The sequence below is a fragment of the Chenopodium quinoa genome, unplaced genomic scaffold (assembly GCF_001683475.1).
Source record: "Chenopodium quinoa cultivar QQ74 unplaced genomic scaffold, ASM168347v1, whole genome shotgun sequence".
In the NCBI taxonomy this organism is placed as follows: domain Eukaryota; kingdom Viridiplantae; phylum Streptophyta; class Magnoliopsida; order Caryophyllales; family Amaranthaceae; genus Chenopodium; species Chenopodium quinoa.
The window spans coordinates 1,537,582-1,559,380 of record NW_018742556.1 but is presented as its reverse complement, the minus strand read 5'-3'; the positions used below and the strand labels follow the sequence as shown (position 1 = coordinate 1,559,380).

The 21,799-nt window shown below is 33.2% G+C and overlaps 2 protein-coding genes across 3 annotated transcripts; both read right to left on the bottom strand.

Annotated features, from left to right (window-relative positions):
• Positions 1-6,875: 6,875 nt before the first annotated feature.
• LOC110720451 (transcription initiation factor TFIID subunit 5-like) lies at positions 6,876-15,947 on the bottom strand. 2 transcript variants are annotated; one of them, XM_021899483.1, is made up of 19 exons: positions 15,372-15,947; positions 13,320-13,401; positions 12,648-12,726; positions 12,424-12,521; positions 12,260-12,316; positions 11,325-11,412; positions 11,099-11,208; positions 10,256-10,366; positions 10,025-10,170; positions 9,748-9,858; positions 9,570-9,639; positions 9,447-9,486; positions 9,177-9,341; positions 8,971-9,047; positions 8,664-8,780; positions 8,191-8,456; positions 7,986-8,081; positions 7,807-7,879; positions 6,876-7,710 (listed from the first exon to the last, which is right to left on the bottom strand). In XM_021899483.1, exons 1-19 carry the CDS (start codon positions 15,542-15,544, stop codon positions 7,657-7,659), a joined length of 2,013 nt encoding a protein of 670 aa, XP_021755175.1. In that variant the 5' UTR covers positions 15,545-15,947; the 3' UTR covers positions 6,876-7,656. The 2 variants fall into 2 exon arrangements, with proteins under 2 accessions (XP_021755175.1, XP_021755176.1); XM_021899484.1 differs by having other exon boundaries at positions 10,259-10,366; positions 15,372-15,945.
• A 737-nt stretch (positions 15,948-16,684) lies between these two features.
• On the bottom strand, positions 16,685-21,386 carry LOC110720452 (protein ECERIFERUM 1-like). The gene is made up of 10 exons (XM_021899486.1): positions 21,208-21,386; positions 20,303-20,523; positions 19,021-19,253; positions 18,666-18,885; positions 18,201-18,576; positions 17,965-18,072; positions 17,660-17,860; positions 17,429-17,530; positions 17,134-17,307; positions 16,685-17,045 (listed from the first exon to the last, which is right to left on the bottom strand). Exons 1-10 carry the CDS (start codon positions 21,265-21,267, stop codon positions 16,872-16,874), a joined length of 1,869 nt encoding a protein of 622 aa, XP_021755178.1. The 5' UTR covers positions 21,268-21,386; the 3' UTR covers positions 16,685-16,871.
• Positions 21,387-21,799: the final 413 nt, after the last annotated feature.

Sequence of the window (21,799 nt, the reverse complement as noted above, 5' to 3'; positions counted from 1 at the left end):
TGTTTGACAAGCATTAAGTTACATTCATTTTAATTTCACCTATATTTTAAATTGTTTCCCTCTTAATTTGAAGTGTATGGCAAACATATACGAGTGGTTGAAGTTGACTTGTTTCTCATTACATTGTTTGTAAATTTGTAATTAAGTTTTCTAGCTTTAATTTACTCTTGGCTGTCAACTCCTAATTGGAGGTTGAATTCTTCAATGTTAACTAACTTATGGAGTTCAACTAACTTACAAATCTTAATAATTGTATTTTAAACGTAGAACCAAATATAATAAGTTTATAACTACTTCACTTTTTTCCATATAATCTCCCTTTCTTTGGCATAGTTTCAACTATATTCCAATCTTAAGTTAGTAGGTACGGTTTAAAAAGTTTAGAAATGTTATGAGGAAAATCTTCTACCTTTTTCCTAATAAAAAAGACGGATGAAAACAATTATTTAAACCATGTACATTCAGTTATACCTTTTACATGACAGAACAACCAAGCTAAGGTTATTTTTTTTTTTTTACCTATGTGTAATCAAGGACGTTGCAAGGTACGGGTTACTAAGGTTTAATGGGTTATGCAGTAAAATTCCTCTTAATTGTCGTCTCAAAACATCTTTACATCGTCACCAATTCACCATTGCCTTTGTTCCTATGCTACTACGAACCTTCATTAAAACATTGGGTTAATTATGTCACAATCTACTAACCTAAGCTGCCCTTTTCTGTTATTTTCGAAACTTTCATATTTTATGAGTTACAACTAGTTACAAGTATGACCTTACATAGCTTTATCCTGTAATAGTGAAATAGAGAGATAATGAAAGTTAAATAGAATAACAATAAAAAGTAGCTTTCAAAAAAGAAAGCTCACTTTGATTGGTTTGATTGGAATTATTATAATGATTAAATTATGTAATCAAACGTATTTTGACTGAGATCATAATTTACCTAATGGAGGAGAGAAGAGTTACGTGGCAATTTGTTTGACTTTAAAATTTATGAGTCGTCATAGTTGTACAACTAGATCCTGCCAACACCCATTGCAAGGCCGGGTCAGCGCTGGAAAAATAAGCTACTACTAATTTAAAACACCAAATATCAAATCATTTGTTTTTTTTTTATTTTTTTTTTACATCAACTTAATTTGCATTCCTAAAAAAAATAAAAATGCATAAATTAAAATCAAAATTATTGGAAAAAAAAATACTTGTTGGGCGGAGTAATCCGTATTACTTGTAAGAACTATAGAGTAGTAAATCTATTAATTAGCCCACATAATTTAATTTTTAAGTAATTAAAATAAATTTTAAGTAATTTACCTGATTATTTCTTATTTTTGAAGGGTTAATTCACTAATTGAGGGTTGCATGACTTGCATCACAACTAATACAAGTATCTCATTTGTTTGACATTTTTTTTTTTCAATACTTGTAATAATAAAATATATATAGATGTATGTGGTAAAGCGAGAACTCTTTTAAACTTTGGCAAGAAAAATGCCATATCAACACGGAAGTTATGTCGACCTAGCTTGGATTAACAAGTAGAGCTCCTTAAGAGTGAGGGTGAATTGGTGAAATGTAAGAGAATTCCGTCCCAACCGAAATAGCTCCCAAGTGGTAAGAAAATCTTTCCAATAGGCTAAACGTTGTTTGATTGTATAATGGTTTTGCTTGCTTACATATACTTTGGAAGGAGTAGAAAAAAAAAGGGTGAATTCACATGCAAGTTGAAAAATGGAGAATAATAGACTATAATATATATGAAGCACTTCATAAGACTTAATTAGCTTAGGACTTTACTAAATATTATTTCTCCCCTTTGATTTCTTTGGTCAAGTTAACTCCTTTGCATGAAGCATATAAAAAAATAATACTATGTAATAAATGAAAGAGAGTTTACTAATTTCAAGTTTATTTTATTTACAAGAGCAGTATTTTAATATGAACAATACCAATTTTTATGTAGACAAATGACTAATTTTTATACTTAATAATAGACACAGAGTTGTTCGTTGAAGAAGCTTGAATCTACCATGGAACATAAGAAACTCGAGTGGAACAATTATAATTAAATTGTCTATAATACAAGCAATTTGTTAAATCAAGAATTGTATTTGGTAAACAATTTAGGCCCTGTTCTTTTGAGTTGTTCTGCTATGGTTGAAAACTCTTCTTTGCTGAAATATAATCTGCTATGCCCATAAACTCAAAATAATACTCCGTAGAACCTAATTTAAGAACAAATAATAGATAATAGATATGAATTTGACAACATTCCTTTGAATAATCCTAAAGATCATTGCACATCCATTTTAGAATTGATTGTGTTCCCTCAATACCCCCAAGGTCACCTCACCCACATATTATAGTGGCATGACATCATAATAGTATTTATGATGAAATTAATAGATACAACACCAAACATGACATGAGGAATTTTAATGGTAGAAAATGAGTAGGACCCACATTATATAATTTCCCACCAATAAGATGGAATGAATATGTAAAGAGAAGCAAAAAGAATTGCGTTATAGGTAATACCCACTCACAAACTCACTTATTATAAGTTTGCTTATTAGTAGGATTTATCATCTTTATCTATGACTTTCTAAAGCCTCTTGTACAGTACTTCCCGCGTTCCACCCTCCATTTTTTGTTCTTCAAATCTAACTTTAATTGTAATGATTTAAAGTTTTTGAATTTGTTAATACCACATGTGAGTTTTTTTTTTTTTTTTTTTTTGAAAGGTTAAATATTTAGAAATGGAATTTATATTTTCTTTACTTTATATCGAATTATGATATAGTTTGGGTGGATGTTTGATGGAAAAGAATCAAAGATGTTTTGTTATCTAGAATCTATGATATACTCGTATTATGATAAAGATGATTAAATTAGTATGTAAATCGAGTGTAAATGAACTTACTATGTTTGATGAATTGACATTCGATTGTACTCTTTAGCATTGTTGAAATGAAAGATACGGAGTATAGATCTATTAATTTATTTAATTTTAATGTTCTTATGCCTATTATAAATACTACCATTGGAACAATAACTCCACACTATTTTAAGCAAATTGGAGGCATGGTAGTGCATAAAAGAAATAGGAGGGTAAAGGAGGTTTTTTTTTATGTAAGATTTATTATTATTATTATTGAACAACATAACATAAGGTCGAGGGACAAAAGGAGAACAATAGTATAAGTGAAGAGGTAATCTTTATTTTGACTTTAGATAGCAAAGGTAGTGTGCTTATATGATAATATGCATAAGTGTAACTAAGCGCTTATTCACTGGATAAACTTAATTTTTCAATGCTATTTTTTTTTTTTTTATTTGAAACCAAATTTTCAATGCAAATTAGAGTGTATATGTTTAATTTTTTTTTTTTTTTTTTGTTAAAAGAACCATAAATACTAATTACATTACATACAAGAAATTCGGATTTTTTTTTTTTTGAAAAAAGTCCTAAAAGGACACTAAATTTCATTAATGTAAGCCATAAGGCATCTACAATTGACAATGAATGATAATGAAAACGAATTTAACAAAATCAAACAAGAATTAATCGGGGAAGGGCTAAGAATCCAAATACATAAATATAACAATTCGGCATACTCTCGATTCATTGTCTCATACAACTTTTTGAGTGGATTTATCGTCGCTTCGCAATTTTGTGAGAAAGTAAATTCTTGTGTTGATTCCGTAACCCGAATCCGAGCCACAATCAATAGTAGCCCCGCACAACCCGAGACCAAATTAAGCACAAATAAAACCTTGTCTTTCGAAGGAGTACGAAAAACCTTGTCTTTCGAAGGAGATCGAAAAAACCTTGTCTTTCGAAGGAGATAAACCCTTTCTTTCGAGGGAGACATTATTGTAACCTAAAACAAATTAAAAAGCTTAAAAAAAATAAAGATTGGGCCTTTCCACCGGTGAAATCCGATGGAAGCCCCTTAAAATTAACAGTGGAGACTAGGTTTAGGAGAGAGAAGAGAGAAAAGGAGGCTGCGGTTTTTTTTTTAGAAGTATCAAATTCTAAGAAATTCGGATCTTTAATGTCACTAGTCCACCACTAAAAGCTTTTAACCAACAGACCAACTAAAATATTGACATCCACAAAACCATTTTTAATAATTTGTAATGATAGCTGTAGATAACTAATAAGACCCTATTTTTTCAAGCTTTTAGCTAAACAAGCAGAGCAGATTTCAGGAGATGAGAGTATCTAAAAAAAAAGTTCCTAAGTTGTCATCATAAATTCATCAAAACACTGGTTTTCTCTTTTCACATTGTGAAATGCAAGGCAGCACAGTATGTAAATGCTGTTGTCAGGTAGGTGGGTTGAGCTCATTAATCCCACCTTTCTTCTTTCAATGCTTTTCTAAGTTCAGTACCACTTCTTTTATTTTATTTTTCTCTCTCTATTTTTTTAAAAAAAAAATTCCAAGTTTTTCTTTTTGTTAATTTAAATTGAAAGCCCCTTTAATGATCAGCAGAAAGTGGACAATTATACAATTATTCTTTCATTAATCATGTGGTAGCCAATAATGTGTTCAATTGATTGAATCTAATTACAATCTCGTATGTGTTACATGTTTTTTTAATGAGTTTAACTTTTATTTTATTTTGTTTTGATTTGTGGGTGTGACAAAATATTGTACACGGTTTGAAATTTTGGAACTATATAATTATAAAATCTATTAATATTATTGCCAATTGTCAATATTATATTGGTTTATTAATTAAATGTTGGCCTTTTGTGACTTTGTCTTCATCCTCATTTGTTTTAATCGATTGTATAAAAATTAAAAATTAATTTGCTCCATTGTTTTTAATTCTATTTTAATAGATGTGTATTGTATAGACGTATAATACATTAATGGTATTTTTAATCTCATCCGGAGACCGCCGAAATGCTACATTAAGTAGTACCAGTAGTACTACTATAATCTTATCATCATCACCTAATTAAACTTTTGCAATCATATTAAACTTTTGGTGAATACATACATTCAGCTTCATATATTAATTTACTAATTTTACAATGATTAATTAATAGTTTATTAAAAGACAAGTGGCGTAATAGGAAGATATGGGACTGTCAAGTGTCATTTGATCCTATGTGATGAGGAGAGAATAGTGTTAATTGTTTAAAGATGGTGTAATAAATTAGCCGTTTTATCTTATTCCGGAAAAGCAGTCGTAATAACACCACAATGGACTTGCAGAGTTGATGAGGGATTGCATTATTCCCTACACCAATTTATTTATGCAAACACCAAAAACGGGAAAACCTTATAAAATAGTGAATACGTAATACTCCTTCTGTAGAAAATGACTCGGTTGTATCACTCCTTCTGTAACTTTTTCATTCAGGACTTACTTTAACACTATTTATTCACATCTCTTTGAAGTAAGGTTGCAGGATTGAACTTTATTAGAGTACTTCGGGGTTGAGATTTCCTTGCATGTTAACCTAGGCCAGATTGACCAATAAGAGGTTATATATCTTGATAAGGCTTTTTCCTTAATTACCCCAAAAAAAAAAAAAAAAAAAAAAAAAAAACTCTTCTACGTAGATAATATTTTGTTAAGTATACGATGGGAATATTATTTACCTATCAAATCTAGCTATAATTGTGATACGTTTTAAATGTCAACTTGGACAATTTTTTACTTGAAAAATGATTAATGGCCAAAAGTAATTTATGGAAGTGTAAAGAGAAATGAGTAATAAAATGAGGGAGTATGTGACACAGTACTAGGCATACATCGGCCACATGATTAGTGGACCTTAATCATATGATTTTTCATTATTTATATGATTTGACTAAGTTGATGAATCTTAACGGTTATATTAACAGGATGCCAAATGCCAATAATGCAACAATCAATCATTAATTAGAATTCGAATATGTACGTGGTTGATTTACGTCCTGTAGCAAGAGCATTAAGTATAGTTGAACCCATCTTAACAATAGTACGAAGTATTATTTGTCATCTAAAAACAATGCTTAAATAAAAGTGAGCAGCTAAGCACATACAGCAAGGCAGAAGTTTGGCATGGCTAATCAAGATGCCAAACTACTGATTTAAAGATGACTTTAAATTGTGTCGCGACTCGTGAGAAGCTCAACAGCATACCTAGCTTTAGGCCTGGCTCAAGCATAGTTGAACCCATGTGCCCAATGTACATAGCCGTGCTTACATGCCTAGGCCAATTTTCACTTAATTAGCAGTAGCATGCCTTGCCTTACCGTGCTTCTCCAAAAGATCAGGGCGGCAAATGTGCTACAATGGTAAGGACAAAGGGTCGCGGTCCTGCAAGTAAGCTAACCCCAAAAACCCACCCACATTGCAAGGCTAAATACTCATGGCTGATCAATAGTGGCTAAGCTTGACTAATGCCCCGTGCTGTGCTTTTAACAAGCTAGGCTATGTCTTATCTCATACCAGCCCAAAGCAGTGCCATCTTTAAGATTGTGGACTACAAGTCACTAAAATATCTACTATTAATCGTGTGCTAACTAATAAAATTTTTGGTCAATTCATGAGTGTGTGTTTTAAGCAACTGCTTATTAGTATAAAAAATTAGGATAACTGACTAAGACCCTGTTCTCTTCACCTTAAAAAAATAATATTAAGTAAAAATAATTTCAGTTCAGTAAAAATAAATTCAATTCAGTAAAATTAATTTCAGTTTAGTAAAAATAATTTCAGTTCAGTAAAAATAAGTTCAGTTCAGTAAAATTCAATTTTCTTAAAGAAGAATTATAATAGTAAATCAGTAAAAATAATTTCAATTCAGTAAAATTAAGTTAAGTTCAGTAAAATTAATTTCAATTCAGCAAAATTAAGGTGAATCAAACATGGCCTAAATTTAACCCATATTATTGGTAAGAAAAAAAAAAAAAAATTCCAAACTTGTGGCTAGCAAAGTTGCCAACTATTGAGCTATGTAAGCTAAAACGTATGCAGGCACCATTGACATAATTGCCCCAACAATATCTCACTATTACAAAGAATTTTACACTCCATAGTTCAAAAAAAAAAAAAAAAAAAAAAAAAAAAAAAAAAAAACCCTTCCCAACCCCTTCCCTGTTCTATCTTTCCAGCAAAATTTTGCCACCGTCCTTCCTCAATACAACCTCATCAAAAATTTTAATCTACCTTATCAAATATAGAAGAAAAATGTTAAATGTAGTCAATAAGAAATTACAAGTTTTAGAATAGTAACACTACTTAACATATAATAACAGTGTACAACCCATGATTTTGTCATATATCCTCAAGTCCTCAACTTAACATTACTTTGGGAAATACTTGTATATACGCAGTATAACGTTTACTCATGGCTATAATAACAAAACCTGATACAGTTAGGTAAAAGTACATTTTTTACAATAACAATATATGACAAAATCATGTCTTTTCATGATAAAAGAATCAGCAGCTACTGAATAGAAGCATTACAGTAAAAAAAAAAAACTACCACTTCTAATCCACCTTGAATACCCAACTAAAGCAGTTCCTAACAGCTACGTCTAATCTATGTGTCTATATAAACTACTAGTATAACAAATTGAATGATCAAAAGGGCGTCTCACCTTATCTGCTTACATCTACAGCTTACAATTATCTGCTAATTTAATCATGAACGTTTAGAAAGAACCCCAGCACCAAATAGCAGATTCCTTCTTGAAAACTGCAGCAAAGAAAAGCGCATAATCAGAGATATCAGGGTTGATTAAATCACGTTTCTAAATTTTCTTAAGATAGATGATAAAACTTGCAACATTACCATCAGAGAGTAAACTGGTGTTGATTTGGTAGGAAGAGTCCTCAACGACCGAAGTCTGTTTGAACTCCCAGTTCTGCGTGTGAAGATAGATGATGTAAGAAATGGTAGATTCCCTTTTTTTTTTTTTTTAATTCCAAAATTTAGAAAATTATATCTTTGCTAGTTCCATATGAGCTTACTTTTCCTCAGATCTCAATGTCTTTGTGCTTGCATTGATATCCCACAGTTTAACAGTGCAGTCAGCTGATCCGGAGGCAAGAAGTGAGCCTTCACCACTGATGCATCATACATGAGGAGAACTTGAGCCAAAAATAGATAAAGGTTTATACAATTGAAAAAAAGTCATGTAAATGAGCACGGCTCAAGAGAGAGAAGTGTACTTGCCTGAAAGCAAGTGACCATACACATGATGTGTGACCCACCAAAGGGGTAATGCAACGTCCACTAGCAAGATCCCACATCATGATTGCACCGTCTTCATCGCCAGATGCCATATACCGACCATCAGGTGACATTGCCAAGGACAATATCATACTCCTGTGACCAATAAATATCCTGACACACTCCCCACTCTGAATGTCCCATAATCGAACTGTTTTATCACTAGATCCAGTAGCTATGTAATTACAGTTTACATGCCACCGGACACACTGCAGGCAAAGTAAAATGCAGCAAAGTAAAATGCAACATCAATTTCACGAGACAAGAACGGTTGATCATGGGATATAAGCATATTGAAATATGGGAATACTACAAGACTTGAACATGTGACACATATAATACGCCGAAGATCAACTAAAGAGGAGGGTGTGAAAAGGGACAATGCCACCCGAAGAGAAGGGGAGACAAAAACTTACATCAACATCTGATAAATGTCCAGCCATGATTCTTAGAGGTTGTATTCTGTCCATGGTCCAGATCCTTGCTGTTCTATCATGAGAACAGCTAGCAAAATAGTGACCATAGGGGCTGAACTGCATGAACAAAAAACTTTGGTCAAGGGGTAATCAGAGCTTATAAATGAAGCCTGAAAGATGACCAGTGATATGGAGCAAGAGCAAAGATATACAATGAGGGAAAAAAAAAAGAAAAAAAAAAGAGTAAAGTACAGAAGCTAAAGCTCATGAAATTATAAATACAATAGTCAACAGTATATAGTTCTACCTGCACATCCCATACAGGATAATTATGACCCTTGTAGCAAACAAGATTGGCATTTAGTTTTGTGCTCCAAAGCCGCACTGCAGTTCATTAATTTAAGTATAAGAGAGATGTGGGCAAGAGCAACATTAAATCCGTAACAGTAAAAAAAAAAAAATGAAAAAAAAGAATGTCACAAAGACAAATGTAAGATATTATTAGGAACACACCAGTTGAATCTGCTGAAGAAGAGAGTATAAAATCCCCAAGGGGGCTAAACGAAGCAGAATAAACAGGCCCAGAATGACCCTGAAACAAAGTATAGGGTCTTTTAACACCATTTGTACCAAGCATTTGTTCATTTCCAGCTGCATCTTTTTCACCCTGTAGAGCAGCTATAACCAGAAAACGGAATGAAACCAAATTTATAATCAAGAATGACGATATTATCTAAGAACAAAGAAAGCAGGAACAAAGGAGGTATTCTGCAATTTACTCACAAGTGCTCGTTTGTTGCCCAAGCTGTGACATGTCCCAGACCTATATAAGTAAACTCTTCATATTAGCATAACTGATCAGCTTTATACAATATCAAGAGAATATCTAGGGATAAATCATTAGACCTTTAAAGAAGAGTCGGAAAATCCACCAGCAACCAAGGATCCATCATGTGAAATTGATGCACAGTTTAAACTAAAAAAACAAATGAAATAATGCAAAGCTAGTCAGAAGCTAGTTGCATGCAGGAAATCAGAGACAGAAAAAATGAATTTAGCAAGGGCATAAGGTCGAACAAGTTACCTATTGTGTGTATTTATAAATGTGTAGAAGCTTACAGATGGCAGGGCCACACTACTCAACTGCACACGATTACGAAGGTCTTCCAGGATAGAATGTTCAACTTCAATTGGTCTAAAGCAACGTATGAAACTTTTGTTAATAACAAGAATCAGGGGTTTTAACTTTTATCTCTCATCATCTTCTTATCTCTTCAGAAGATCACACATTTAACTCTGTAGTTTACAATGATGGACCAAAGCTAGAAAGTTATTAATGAATGAGAATGTATAAGGCATACATTGCAGGCAAAGGAAGCTCTGGTTTGACTCTTGGTGCCATAGGTGTGTTGGCTTCTGGACGAGCAGTTTTTCCAGTGCCTCCAACTTTATCTTTTTTGGACTTTTTTACTGATGCACCTTGCTTTCCTCCGTCAGCAGATTTTTTCTATACATAAACCATAGAGATCTATCAGTACCAGATATAAGCATACATAGATGGCAAGAAGTGGATGCAGGGGAAGCAGCACCACTACCTTATTTTCTTCATTCTCCCCTTCCTTGTTTTCCGTATCTACCTTTTCAGAGTCTAAGAGCAAACCTCCACCCTTCTCCAAGCGGTCTTCAATCGAATCTTCCAGCATCTAAGCAAAAGAAAAAGCAATCCATAATTATGCTGAATATAGGACACTAGGACAGTGTTCGAGTTTCCATAAGTCGATAGGGCATCGCAAACAGCCAAACTATATACAAATACAAGGATGTTTCGTGCAGATCAAACATCTCACAAGACTAAAGATTTCGGTACCTATCAAATGTCAACATTGGAGGTCCCAAAATGTTACAACTCTAAAAAAAAAAACGACAAATCTTAGGTTCAAGCAAAAATCTAGGGGATTCTTGGACCATTACTAAATGGAGTAAATAGGTACAACTGCTAAATAAAAACACAATCCACTATACTAACTATGCACTCTAAATCTCTATTTTAAAAAATAAATAAATAAATTTGATTTTCTGATTAATTTTGGTCACATCACAAAAATGTATATAATAGAAAAGCATCATGACATTTTCCAAGGACAATTACACTAAACTAAAATTTGCCCAATAATGGAGAGAAAGAGGAAGGGGAGGGGGGGGGGGGGAGACTAGCATTTGCATAAAGTCCTTCCCAGTTTGGCTTGTTCCAACACGAATGTCTTAATTGGTATTTCAACTTTACTCAGATTAAAAGTATATAAAAAGCAGTTAGAGTGTAATAACTACCATTAGTAGCTTTCCACTTGAGGAAACTAATAGAGAATAGACTGGTGTTCATAACTTTAGCATCATAAAATTATGAACTGTGTGTGACAATGAACTTAATATCTTACCCCCCACTGGATTTCTTTTTGATTTATTAAATTTGCTGCATCTTGGCCACCATCAACCAGAGTCATCGCGTCAGCATCGTCTGATATTGAACCGGGCTGACCAGGGCAAACTGTGAATCAACACGCAAATGCCCCAGGTATGTCATCAAATGTGTAGAAAGGGAAATATATATACATACAAAAATAAAAATAAAAAAAAGGAAGTAAAAACAGAATAAAGTTGCACCTTGGAAGTTGATATGCTCATTTATAACTCCAAGCATTGTTATAGACCGAGTGTTATGCAGATACTGGAGGAGAAGCTCGTACGAGTACTGCAGGAAAATTTTGAAACTAATATTCAACCAATTTAACCAATTTAATTGGCCATGTAGGAGGAATGGTTGATCATAATGTTAATTAAGTGTAAATGGGAAAAATAAAATATAAAGGATAAAAAGCTATTCATAATTTAAAACTTGGGTGGCAGCTGGCAGGACATGATTTTAGCTGGCTCAAGGGCATGTTCCCTTCTCAAAGGCTCAGTTCTCGTCACCTAATATAATAGTATTAAGTAAAAATAATTTAAGTTCAGCAAAGACAAGTTTAGCAAAAATAATTTCATTTTCAATAGATATAAGTTGAGTTCCAGAAAAAAAAAAAAAGAAAAAGAAAAAAGAGGTTAAGTTCTGTAAAAATAACTTTTAATTAGTACTACATAAAAATTAGTAAGGTCAGAGTACAAATACAATAGCAAATCAGTGAAAATAATTACTCGTAGTAAAAGTAATTAAGTTCAACAAAAACGATTTAATTTCAATAAATATAAATTTATGTTCCAACAAAAATAATTTAATATCAGTTTAAATTAATTTAAGTTAATAAAAAAAATAAAAAATAAAAAAACTTATTTTACTGAAAACCAATGCAGTAGATGCAAACAGTCTACTGGAGAACTTAAAAAATAAGGGCAGAAGCAAACAATGTATTTCTTTCTACTATGTGATTAACTTCAAAATTATTGCACTACGTAGCTATAAATTAATGCCTTCATAAATCATGCAAGGAGGGAGGGGTAGCATGGTGATCCTCCTATGCAAGAAACATCTATGAGCTGCTTACTGGTAACACAGCGAAAAACCTACACAAGTAATTTTTCCTTTGAAGAAGTAAAAAAAGAACCTGACAGATCTTGATGTTTACTTTGCTTTGCCTTAAAGTGTGGGCAAACTCCATCTCCTGAACAGAAAATCAAAGGCAAACAAAAGAGAAAAATTTCATAAACATAGAAAAGTTCAAAAACTGAATGTTTAGTTTGAAAGAATTAAAGTTAAACAGCAGTTAACCTCCAAATGAGAGGGTGACAGAACACCTTCGAGCTTCTGCAGATCTCTTTGATGCATAGTTTCATGATCTTCGCGGAAGGTAATGAAGAAATTACGGGCTGTATAACAAAAACATAAATAGAAAAAATCACCCAAAAATTAGGCAACATTTAGGAATTCTTCAAACAAGAAGCACTGAGCAACTCAAGAAATTTTGAAGATTAGTTGACAATTTGACATCTCACCTTCTTGTAGATGGCCCCTTGCAACAAGATCCATGAAACAATGTATAAACACTGGATAAAGTACTCGAAGCAATTCATGCTGTCCAGAAAAAGAACAAAGGACAAAAGTAAGCCTTCTCTTTACATAACATCTTTTCAAGAAGTTTTTATTTTTTTTTACTTGGGGGGGGGGGGGGTGGGGTGGTGGTAGGGAGAGAGGAATAGAATGAAAAAAGACACCTCAGAGAGTTCAACTTTAAGAACTCCAAACTGCTAGTCTGCTACTTGAAGCAAGTACAAGGGAAATTACTTGGTTAAAGTTCAAGTTGAAGGGTAGCAATATCTGCATGTATCCACCTCAAATAGGAAGTTATTGACATACAAGCAGGAAACCACCCAACTCGCGAAATTTCCAATCCTCTTAACCCCCCCCCCCCCCCCAAACACACACACCCACACACACACCCAAAAAAAAGAAGGAAAAGACCTAATCTTGGAAGGATCCTACCTACATTAAGACTTCATTGTGGAACCCCATCTTGCTATTAGATGGGCTACAACATTTCCCACCTCTAAAAGTACAACAGCAGAAAATATCTAAAGCAAATGTCATAAATATAATGCACAGGTAATTTTATCAATCCAGATGAACTGCAAAAAATTTCAAGCAAAGTAAAACCAGGCAAGAATCACCTTGTATAAATCTAAGGAATTATGAGCCCATGATCTAAGCTTACTGTACCCATCATGATATTGTGCAGGAAGGCTCTCTGACCTGACAACCACAAAAACCAAGCATACATGTTACATGTAAAGTCACTTTCTTTTTTACTGAATAAAAAAAATCATTTGAATATATATATATATATATATATATATATATTGGAAGAAAGGCAGCAGCAATTTTATGTTCATCATATAACATGTATCATCACCTCAATTTCACATGGATTCCAAGCTTGGCCTAATCTATGTATGGAGTAACACACAGCTGATACAAGCAAAATGAGGCTAAAAATTTTCTAAAGAACATTCATAGGTAAGAAAATGATAAGAAGAAAGGGACACTTGGCTGAAAAAAAGGTTTTTAAATGTTAAAACAGTTGTCAATATAAAGCCATCCACCACAAGACAAAATTTCAGTATCCTACCCTTCTCTAACAGAGAGGCATGGGGAATTGGGTGTGAGTAAATTCCATCTGCAAACAAGTTTCATTTCGCCCCAAGGATTCAAACTTAGATATGTGAATTATTTATCGTGACATATCAAATAGATAATTTATGCTAGTTTCATTTTATATCTTTGACATGTCATGTGTCCAATGGTGGAAGAAAAGTTGCATACACAATTTAAAACCTCCCAGATAATCCAAAATATACTAATTTTAGCATCACTTTGTTTTGCCACTGTGATTCTCCAATAGTTCATCTCATCCTTAGACTTGGAAAGATGTTTTGTATCCTAGCAACATCAGGGCAGTGAATGGGAATATTGCCTGTCACATTGCTCGTTCTTTATTGTTAATGCCTAATTTGACTCTGCAAAACTAAAAATGGCAAGGCCAGGGTGGGGGGCCTTAATATAATTGAGAAGCAACTTTTCACTACTAATTCTGCTAGAGCATTAACTATTGGCAACATGCCACTCAACTCAACGCTTAAGCTTGTTATCATCTTTGCTAGAGCATCAATTACCCTTTTCAAACTCATAGATAGTTTTCGGCTTTTCAAATTATGTCTTAAAACCTTGACTACATACTTGGATTGAAGGTAATGCATTACGGGGTAATAAAAGTCCAGCAAGAATAAGAGAAGGTGAGAAGAGGTGGTTACAAGAGTGATGATGTAATAGAGCTATAGAGGTGCTATAGAAAAAAAGAGAAAGGAAAAATGTTACCCTCATATGGATGATAACGAGTAAATTACTACTCCTATTATGAGGGTAATTCATCCTTGTGTCCCTTATTGTTTGCAACATGGTTGGGTCAAATACCGTGGGACTATCATCCTTCCCACCTTTTATACTAACACTACCTTATTGCTATTACCAACACTTCATCCCATTAATCATCACAATTACTTACCTTCGTTTTCTCACTTGCATAACCCGTAATTTAAATATGTCTTGTATGTCTAGTTCTACAATCCTTCGCTGGAAGCAATTCTCAAAATTAAATTTCAATGGAGCCAATGACAATCTATCCTAAAAGTAGTGAAAAAATATCCCAAGGATCAATCAAAAAACCCCTCTTTCATCGCAAGAAAAAAAAGGCTATATGATTCCCTGCCCTTAACACCATCATTTCAACAACATTATCAAATCCTTAATCCGAAAAGGATGGGGTCGGCTACATGAACCAAAATACGTTATCTCTACATTCTCCAGTGGTCATCAACAAAGATTATTCATCCCCAATGAAGGCAGTAATGTAGTATGTACATTTATCATCATAGCCAACTCGCTCAAACAAACATTTACCTTTACCATTATCTTCAACCCATAGAAGAAAATTTTTAACTTACACACTAACAATGTAACAAAAATGTAACAAAAATTCACAAGAATTCAAATTCCAAAAATTCTAAATATGCCCTAAACCTAAAATCAAGAGAAAACTGCACATCAATTAAAACCCTTATTCCCAAACCCCAATATCACCAAAACAAACAAAATTAAACTCAAATAAACAGAAATTTGAAAAATTAATAACATAAAATCTGTAATTTAGAGGAGAGAGAAAGTACTCGGAAGTAAAGGTGAGGATGAGCTTAGCGACATCTGGGTCAGTATGAGAATTCGACGAAGAATTCTTCGATTGTTGTTGTTGTTGTTCTTCTTGAAAAGCGATTTCAGTTTGCTTGAAACCTTTCTTCTGCAAATACTCCAACACTCTTTTATCTATCAATTCTACATCCATTGTTACAGCTGAGATTAATGCTTCCTGGATTTCTTATTCGATTGATCGATTGACTGGAAAATCAATTGCAGATTCAAGTTGAAGATGATGAATTGCGAAATTTTCCAGTAGTAGAAGGAGCGAAAGTATGAAGAAGTTGAGGGGTGAAAGAGGGAAGAAGATGATCAATATAAAGGGTTTTGGGCTTGGACTGTGTTAGACTTTGTGGTTTTTTAGATCTAGACTAGATTGTTGTTACTCGCTTTTTTAGGGTTGTTTAGAGGTGTCAATTTGGATATTGGGTCGGGTTTGGTGAGGTCAAGTCTAATCGAGTTAAATCTATATTAAAGTTGAGTTATTTTAAATTATTTTGTTCATATGAGTTGAAATCTAAATAAAGTTTATTTTGAATCAGTTTTTGACACATTTAATGTCTCGTTTTGATATAATGGGTTGGGGGTTGGCTAGGCCTCGTCCATAACTCAACCCTTGGCATGACACGGCATGGTTGACACATGACCAGGTGTGTCGTGTGTGCATACTATTCGTTTTTTTATCGACATGAGCTCAATACAACATATTATTGGTAGCCAAATAAGGGAGTTTTTAAAATATTGTAAATCACATTGTAGGGGCAAATCGTAACAAGTATATTATTTTTTTGTCTTTTTTTAAAGGACAATATCAAATTAGGGGAAATAAGGGAAAATAATATATAAAACAAGAAAATAGTTTGTCTACAATTGCAAATTAGATAATATATTCTCTATTATTAACAGTTTTACTAGCCGATATGCCAACACAAAGTTCGGAAGCAACCAATTCTTCCACCACACTTGGACAACCCCAATCCAAACTCTTGTCGAGAACTCAACAAGGATAAGGTGAGTCATAGTGTGAGTTACACTATTTATACATATGACAAAGCGTAACATTTTCAAAACAGCTAGAAATAGAAATAATCTCCCTAACAAGCGGGAACCGTCTCTTTTCTTGCCATAAGTATATGCAATAACAATCATAGTTTTGTTGAAATAATATTTTTATTTGATTCAATTTGTATTTATTAGATATAAATCTATATTTACTAGCAAATAGAACTAATATATTCATAAGTTAAGCTGATTCACAACCATCAATGACCAAATTGTACAATCAACATTAAAAAAAAATGTATTTGTATATATAAACCAAATCCAATAAAACTGGATCAGAATTTCAAGTCACAACAACATTGAAGTAGCACATATTGGCAAGTTGAAGGACAAATATACGAGTAAAATAGAACTTCATCAGCTAGCTTATTCATTTAATAATCATATTCTTATAACATTATAGAATACTTTCACTACTTAACCAAGCAGGGTTCAGGGGAAGGGCGAAATCCATGTTCTAGGGAAGCTTTCCAAATTTTGTCTACGTCGAAGAGCTCATCACCACATTCGTTTACATTCCATCCTTCTAAGGCATGTACAATTCCGGCCACACGCCACGCGCTAATCACCCTTCTTGGCAGCCAGTTCTGCTCACACAAGCAAAAACAGGATCAATTTTTAGTCATAAGGACTTAACTTAGGATATGTCACAATAAATTGGAAAACAGAACAAACCTCGCAACAATGCAAATTTCCAAAAGACGTAGGTGCCACCATCGATGGAGTGTTTAAGTAGAAGCAGTCTTTCCTTGTTTTCTTGGGAGGGAATTGAGAGTAGGGAATCATTATAGTTCCCTCCGATGCTATAGACTGCTCGATTTCTGACAAATCGTCTCCTACTAACCATACCTGCATCAAATAAGAATACTTCATCTCCAAGACCATTATAAATATTTTGTACTATTAGTCCTTAAAATCATGAAGTTAAAATTTATTTGATGGTGGTTTTTTTTTCCCCCTCTTCTATTACCTTCTCATTGCAGCCTTTTGCTGAAAGAGACAGATTCGCGCCATCTTCTTTTGTCATTGTCTTTTTTAGCTTCTCATATTCAGCCTGTCTTAATGTAACAACCTAAAGCATACATTAAAGGCATTAGGTTAATGTCACCAAGTAACCTTATCAAGGTGAAATCATTTATGTATTGGTCCGAAATTGCTACTTGCTAGGTTCATTAGGGTGCCAATGTTATGAGATTGTTACCTGGATGCCCTTGTGGCACAGCCCGGAGACAATGGAGTAAGCAACCTTAGTGAGCCTACCCCTAAACAGAACATGAGTAGTTCCTGTTGGAATGTTGTTAAGGACTATCGCGACAGCTAAGCTGCTACCATCAACCACTTTCACTTTGAGCATAGGATGCCTTTCCAAGTAAATTTCACCATTTTTGTTAAAATTGTCCCCCTGAAGGAACACGAATCACACGGATTGAGGTTAGCTAGCTTATCTAGTTATGTAACACTTACAGGACTAGAAGATAAATGAACGATTGAATCTTGTTCGCTTGCCTGATTTAAAAGTCCGAGGCTCACTACTTTGATCCCCTTCTCCTCTGCTTCTAGTATGGCTTCTTCGATCAAGTTGTTAATAGCTGCTCGTTGCCATTGTAAAAGATACTGCAAACCAACAAAGATAGGCAAAATCAATTTCTTTTTGTTTTCAACATACAAAAATAAACATAATTTTGTAGGGAGTTATAAACTTCAAAACTGACATGTATCCTGTAAAATGGTGATAAACTTACATGTATCCTATAGCGCGGTACAGCCCATGACTGTGCCTTAACCTTCTTAAAGGTATTTCTTTCGACGATGAATGTTTGGCCATATATCCATGTCAAGATCATAGACCATAGTGTAAGAGGCCACATGAGCCAGAGATACCAAGTCGAGGTCAGAGGATTCGAGGCAAGACCAGCAAATCCTAATCTAATTTGGTAAACAGACTGTGGTGTTGTCAGATGAGTAAGATGAACTACATCAGGAACATCATCCGGCTTCTTAAGAGAAGTTTCGTATAAAGTATCCGTAGACTTGTCCATAGTTCCATAGATATAGTCATAAAATGGCATGAAAAGTGAGTAGTTTGTCCTAAACTGAGTATGATGCAGAGAGTGAAACCTGTTACCACATCAAAAACAGACATATAATAAGCATCCATCTAGGAAGTTTCTACTGATTTTACGACGAAAGATATAAGAGATACTTACGAGGGAGTGTACATGAGGTACTTGAGGGGAGGAAATATGGTAAACAGCCATTTAGGAACAACCTCGAAGTTGCAATGACCCATATTGTTCATTAAGTCAATGTAAGTAGCATAGATGGTTATGGAAACTATAGAGGATGCTCGAGTTAATATTGTCGATAGAATTGGAATGGCAAAGAGAATGAAGTATACTATATGCTCAGCAAATGGATGAATCACCGCTGCATACAACAATCAACAATGAAAAATAGAATGAGTTCGTCACAAGTAATAATGTACAACATTAATATTTGCAACGATTAGATATTTTCTACTCACAGTAAATAATAATGTTATGAAGTTATGAAAAGACTTACAAGTAATGGGCTCGGTGACAATGGAAGTATGGTGATGGGAGTGGTAGCGCGAGTAGAGGTAGTGATGGTGGAGAGCGCGATGGAACCAGTAATAGAGAAACTCAACAGGACCAGCATGAATTAGGAACATATGAATTAGACCATCAGTTCTCCAAAGGGGTAAGTTTTTTGCAGTTTTTAGCGCCAAATAGCCAACATAAAACAAGATCCCATTCAACAGTATCTGATCATCCCTATATTATTCAACATAAAACAATTATTCAATTTATTTTTAGTATGGTAATTATATTGATGTTATGATTGTATCAAGAAATCTACAAATTAAAATTCTGAAAATTATATGCAATAATAATAATTTTTATCAGTCTTAACATAAAAATGTAGGACGAGATTTGTTCCCAGGTCTATGATGAGTCACCAACTAATAATTTGATTTTTTCTGCTGTTGTGGAATATTTTATGGAATTGCTCATCTTTACCCTTAGATGTACTCTCTTTAATGGATACTTTAAGAAAATAGGTCCTTTTTTTTTCCCACTTTTTGTTTAGTCTAACGAATGAGGCTCTTTAAGAAATCTCTGTATTTATATTTGCTTTATTAATAGCTATTTAAGGTACAATTTTGAATTTTTAATCATTGATTTATTTAATTTATTTTCTACGGAGTATAAGTAAAGCTTTTAAAATAATGGTATCTTCAAAACACGTCGTTTAGACATTACAATTTTGTGTATATGCTAACTAAATCGGTTCATTTAATTTGTCAAAATATTATCGGTGGTACCAAAAATCTTAGCACATCATATTCAAGAATTGAAGATCGATTATCTTCAAGGCTGTCAAAGAGTGGCAAAATCATGTTCATCATCACGAGGGTATACACACCCTTTTGCCCATTAGGCCATCATCATCACAGTTTGGGGACCATTTCATCTCCTCTTAAGAAGAAACATACTTGTATAATTTTGCCGTATTAATAATTACACTTAAGAGCACATACATTTAAGTTGTTGATACTGACACATGTACACTATATTTTCTATTAAATTGTATGTAAAAAGACAAATGAGACAAACAAAAAATTACTCATACAAGCACCCGTAGTTGATTAAATTAAATTAATTTAACTCCTATAACAACTACTAGCAACGAATTTTGACACTTTATTTTCCGAATTGTAAACTTGTACGTATAGTACGTAATTAATAAATTTATGTAGACATTTTTTATTTTTTTTGAATAGAAATTTATGTAGACATAATATACGTATATATGTACGTACCAATTTCTTTCCCTATCAACTTGTTCGAACTCGAGGCTTTTATCAAGAATAAGGTTGTTGCCTTTGGCTGTTCGATGGCGCGAAATAGTGATCCAAATTTGGTTGTGAAGCATCCTCCATAACATGAATGGGAGTATAGCAAGGTACGCTAGATCTCTCTCTTCTGCTCCTACTACATATAAGTATATGCTGTGTACCACAAAAGGTGCCACTACAATATACTTTTGCCATACAAAGAAAAATGCACCATTTTGTGAGCGCAAAAATTTAATACTTGTATAAAAGATTATGTGCTCATTCATAAGTCAAATTATTATTATTTTCATTCTCGATTGAGGACAATTAGCCCCTCGACTCAAAAGATCTCAATTGTTTTTATTCTAAAACTACCCTTGTTAAACAAGAATTACTTTGAATGGAGACTCGATCGATTGAAGAGATTCAAGTTAATTACTTTTTTTCCCAAAATATAATAGACAAGATAGATATATGATAGAGGTAGTGGACTAGTGGTACATTAAATTAATTATGAGAAGTACGTATTATTACTACATTATTTGAAACACAATCAATTCATTTTTTTTTCACTATTTAATTATTTATAAGAAAGATGCACTGTTATTTGTTTATTATACGTGTTTAAAAAAAAATTCCACACGAAAATTATATCAAGGAAAACCCATTTAAGTTTTTCCCTTGGAAACCAATGCGTTATATTTATGATATTCACAAATTAAAACAAAGTTATTATATAATGAAATTATTGTTTAATAAAGTAACAGTGTACCACTATATGACAATCGTGTATATTAAGATTAAAAAAAAAAAAAAAGGCATTATAATCAGTTCTTGCAAATCCATGCAAGTAATAACAGAAAAAAGACTAGAAATTGAGAGAGAGAAACCTTAAAGCTACCAAGAGGCTCCCATGGCCAATGCGTAAGAATACCAGGGGTATACGCCATAATATAATTCTCTCTTTCTCTCTCTAAACTATATATTTCTTTCTCTCTCTAAACTATATAATATCATTAATAAGTTATAAGAATTGAGACCCACAATAAAACTTGCTAAGGCAAGAGCACTATATGTCTATATATAGGCCATGGATTTGCCTAAACTAGCTTATTTAATACTCTGTACCAATGTATTACTCCCGTCGTTTTTAAATACTTGCTCCATTTTTCCATGTGCGTGGAAAAATTGGAGAAAGTAATAAAATATGTAGGTAGTGGAGTTGGTGGAAGAATAAAAAATGGTAAAAAGCAAAAGTAGTGGAGAAATTGGAGGAGTGAGAATATGAAATTAATAAAATATGATATTTGTTGGGTCCACTAGGTGAGAGAAATGAATTAAATACTATATAATATCATTAATAAGTTATAAGAATTGAGACCCACAATAAAACTTGCTAAGGCAAGAGCACTATATGTCTATATATAGGCCATGGATTTGCCTAAACTAGCTTATTTAATACTCTGTACCAATGTATTACTC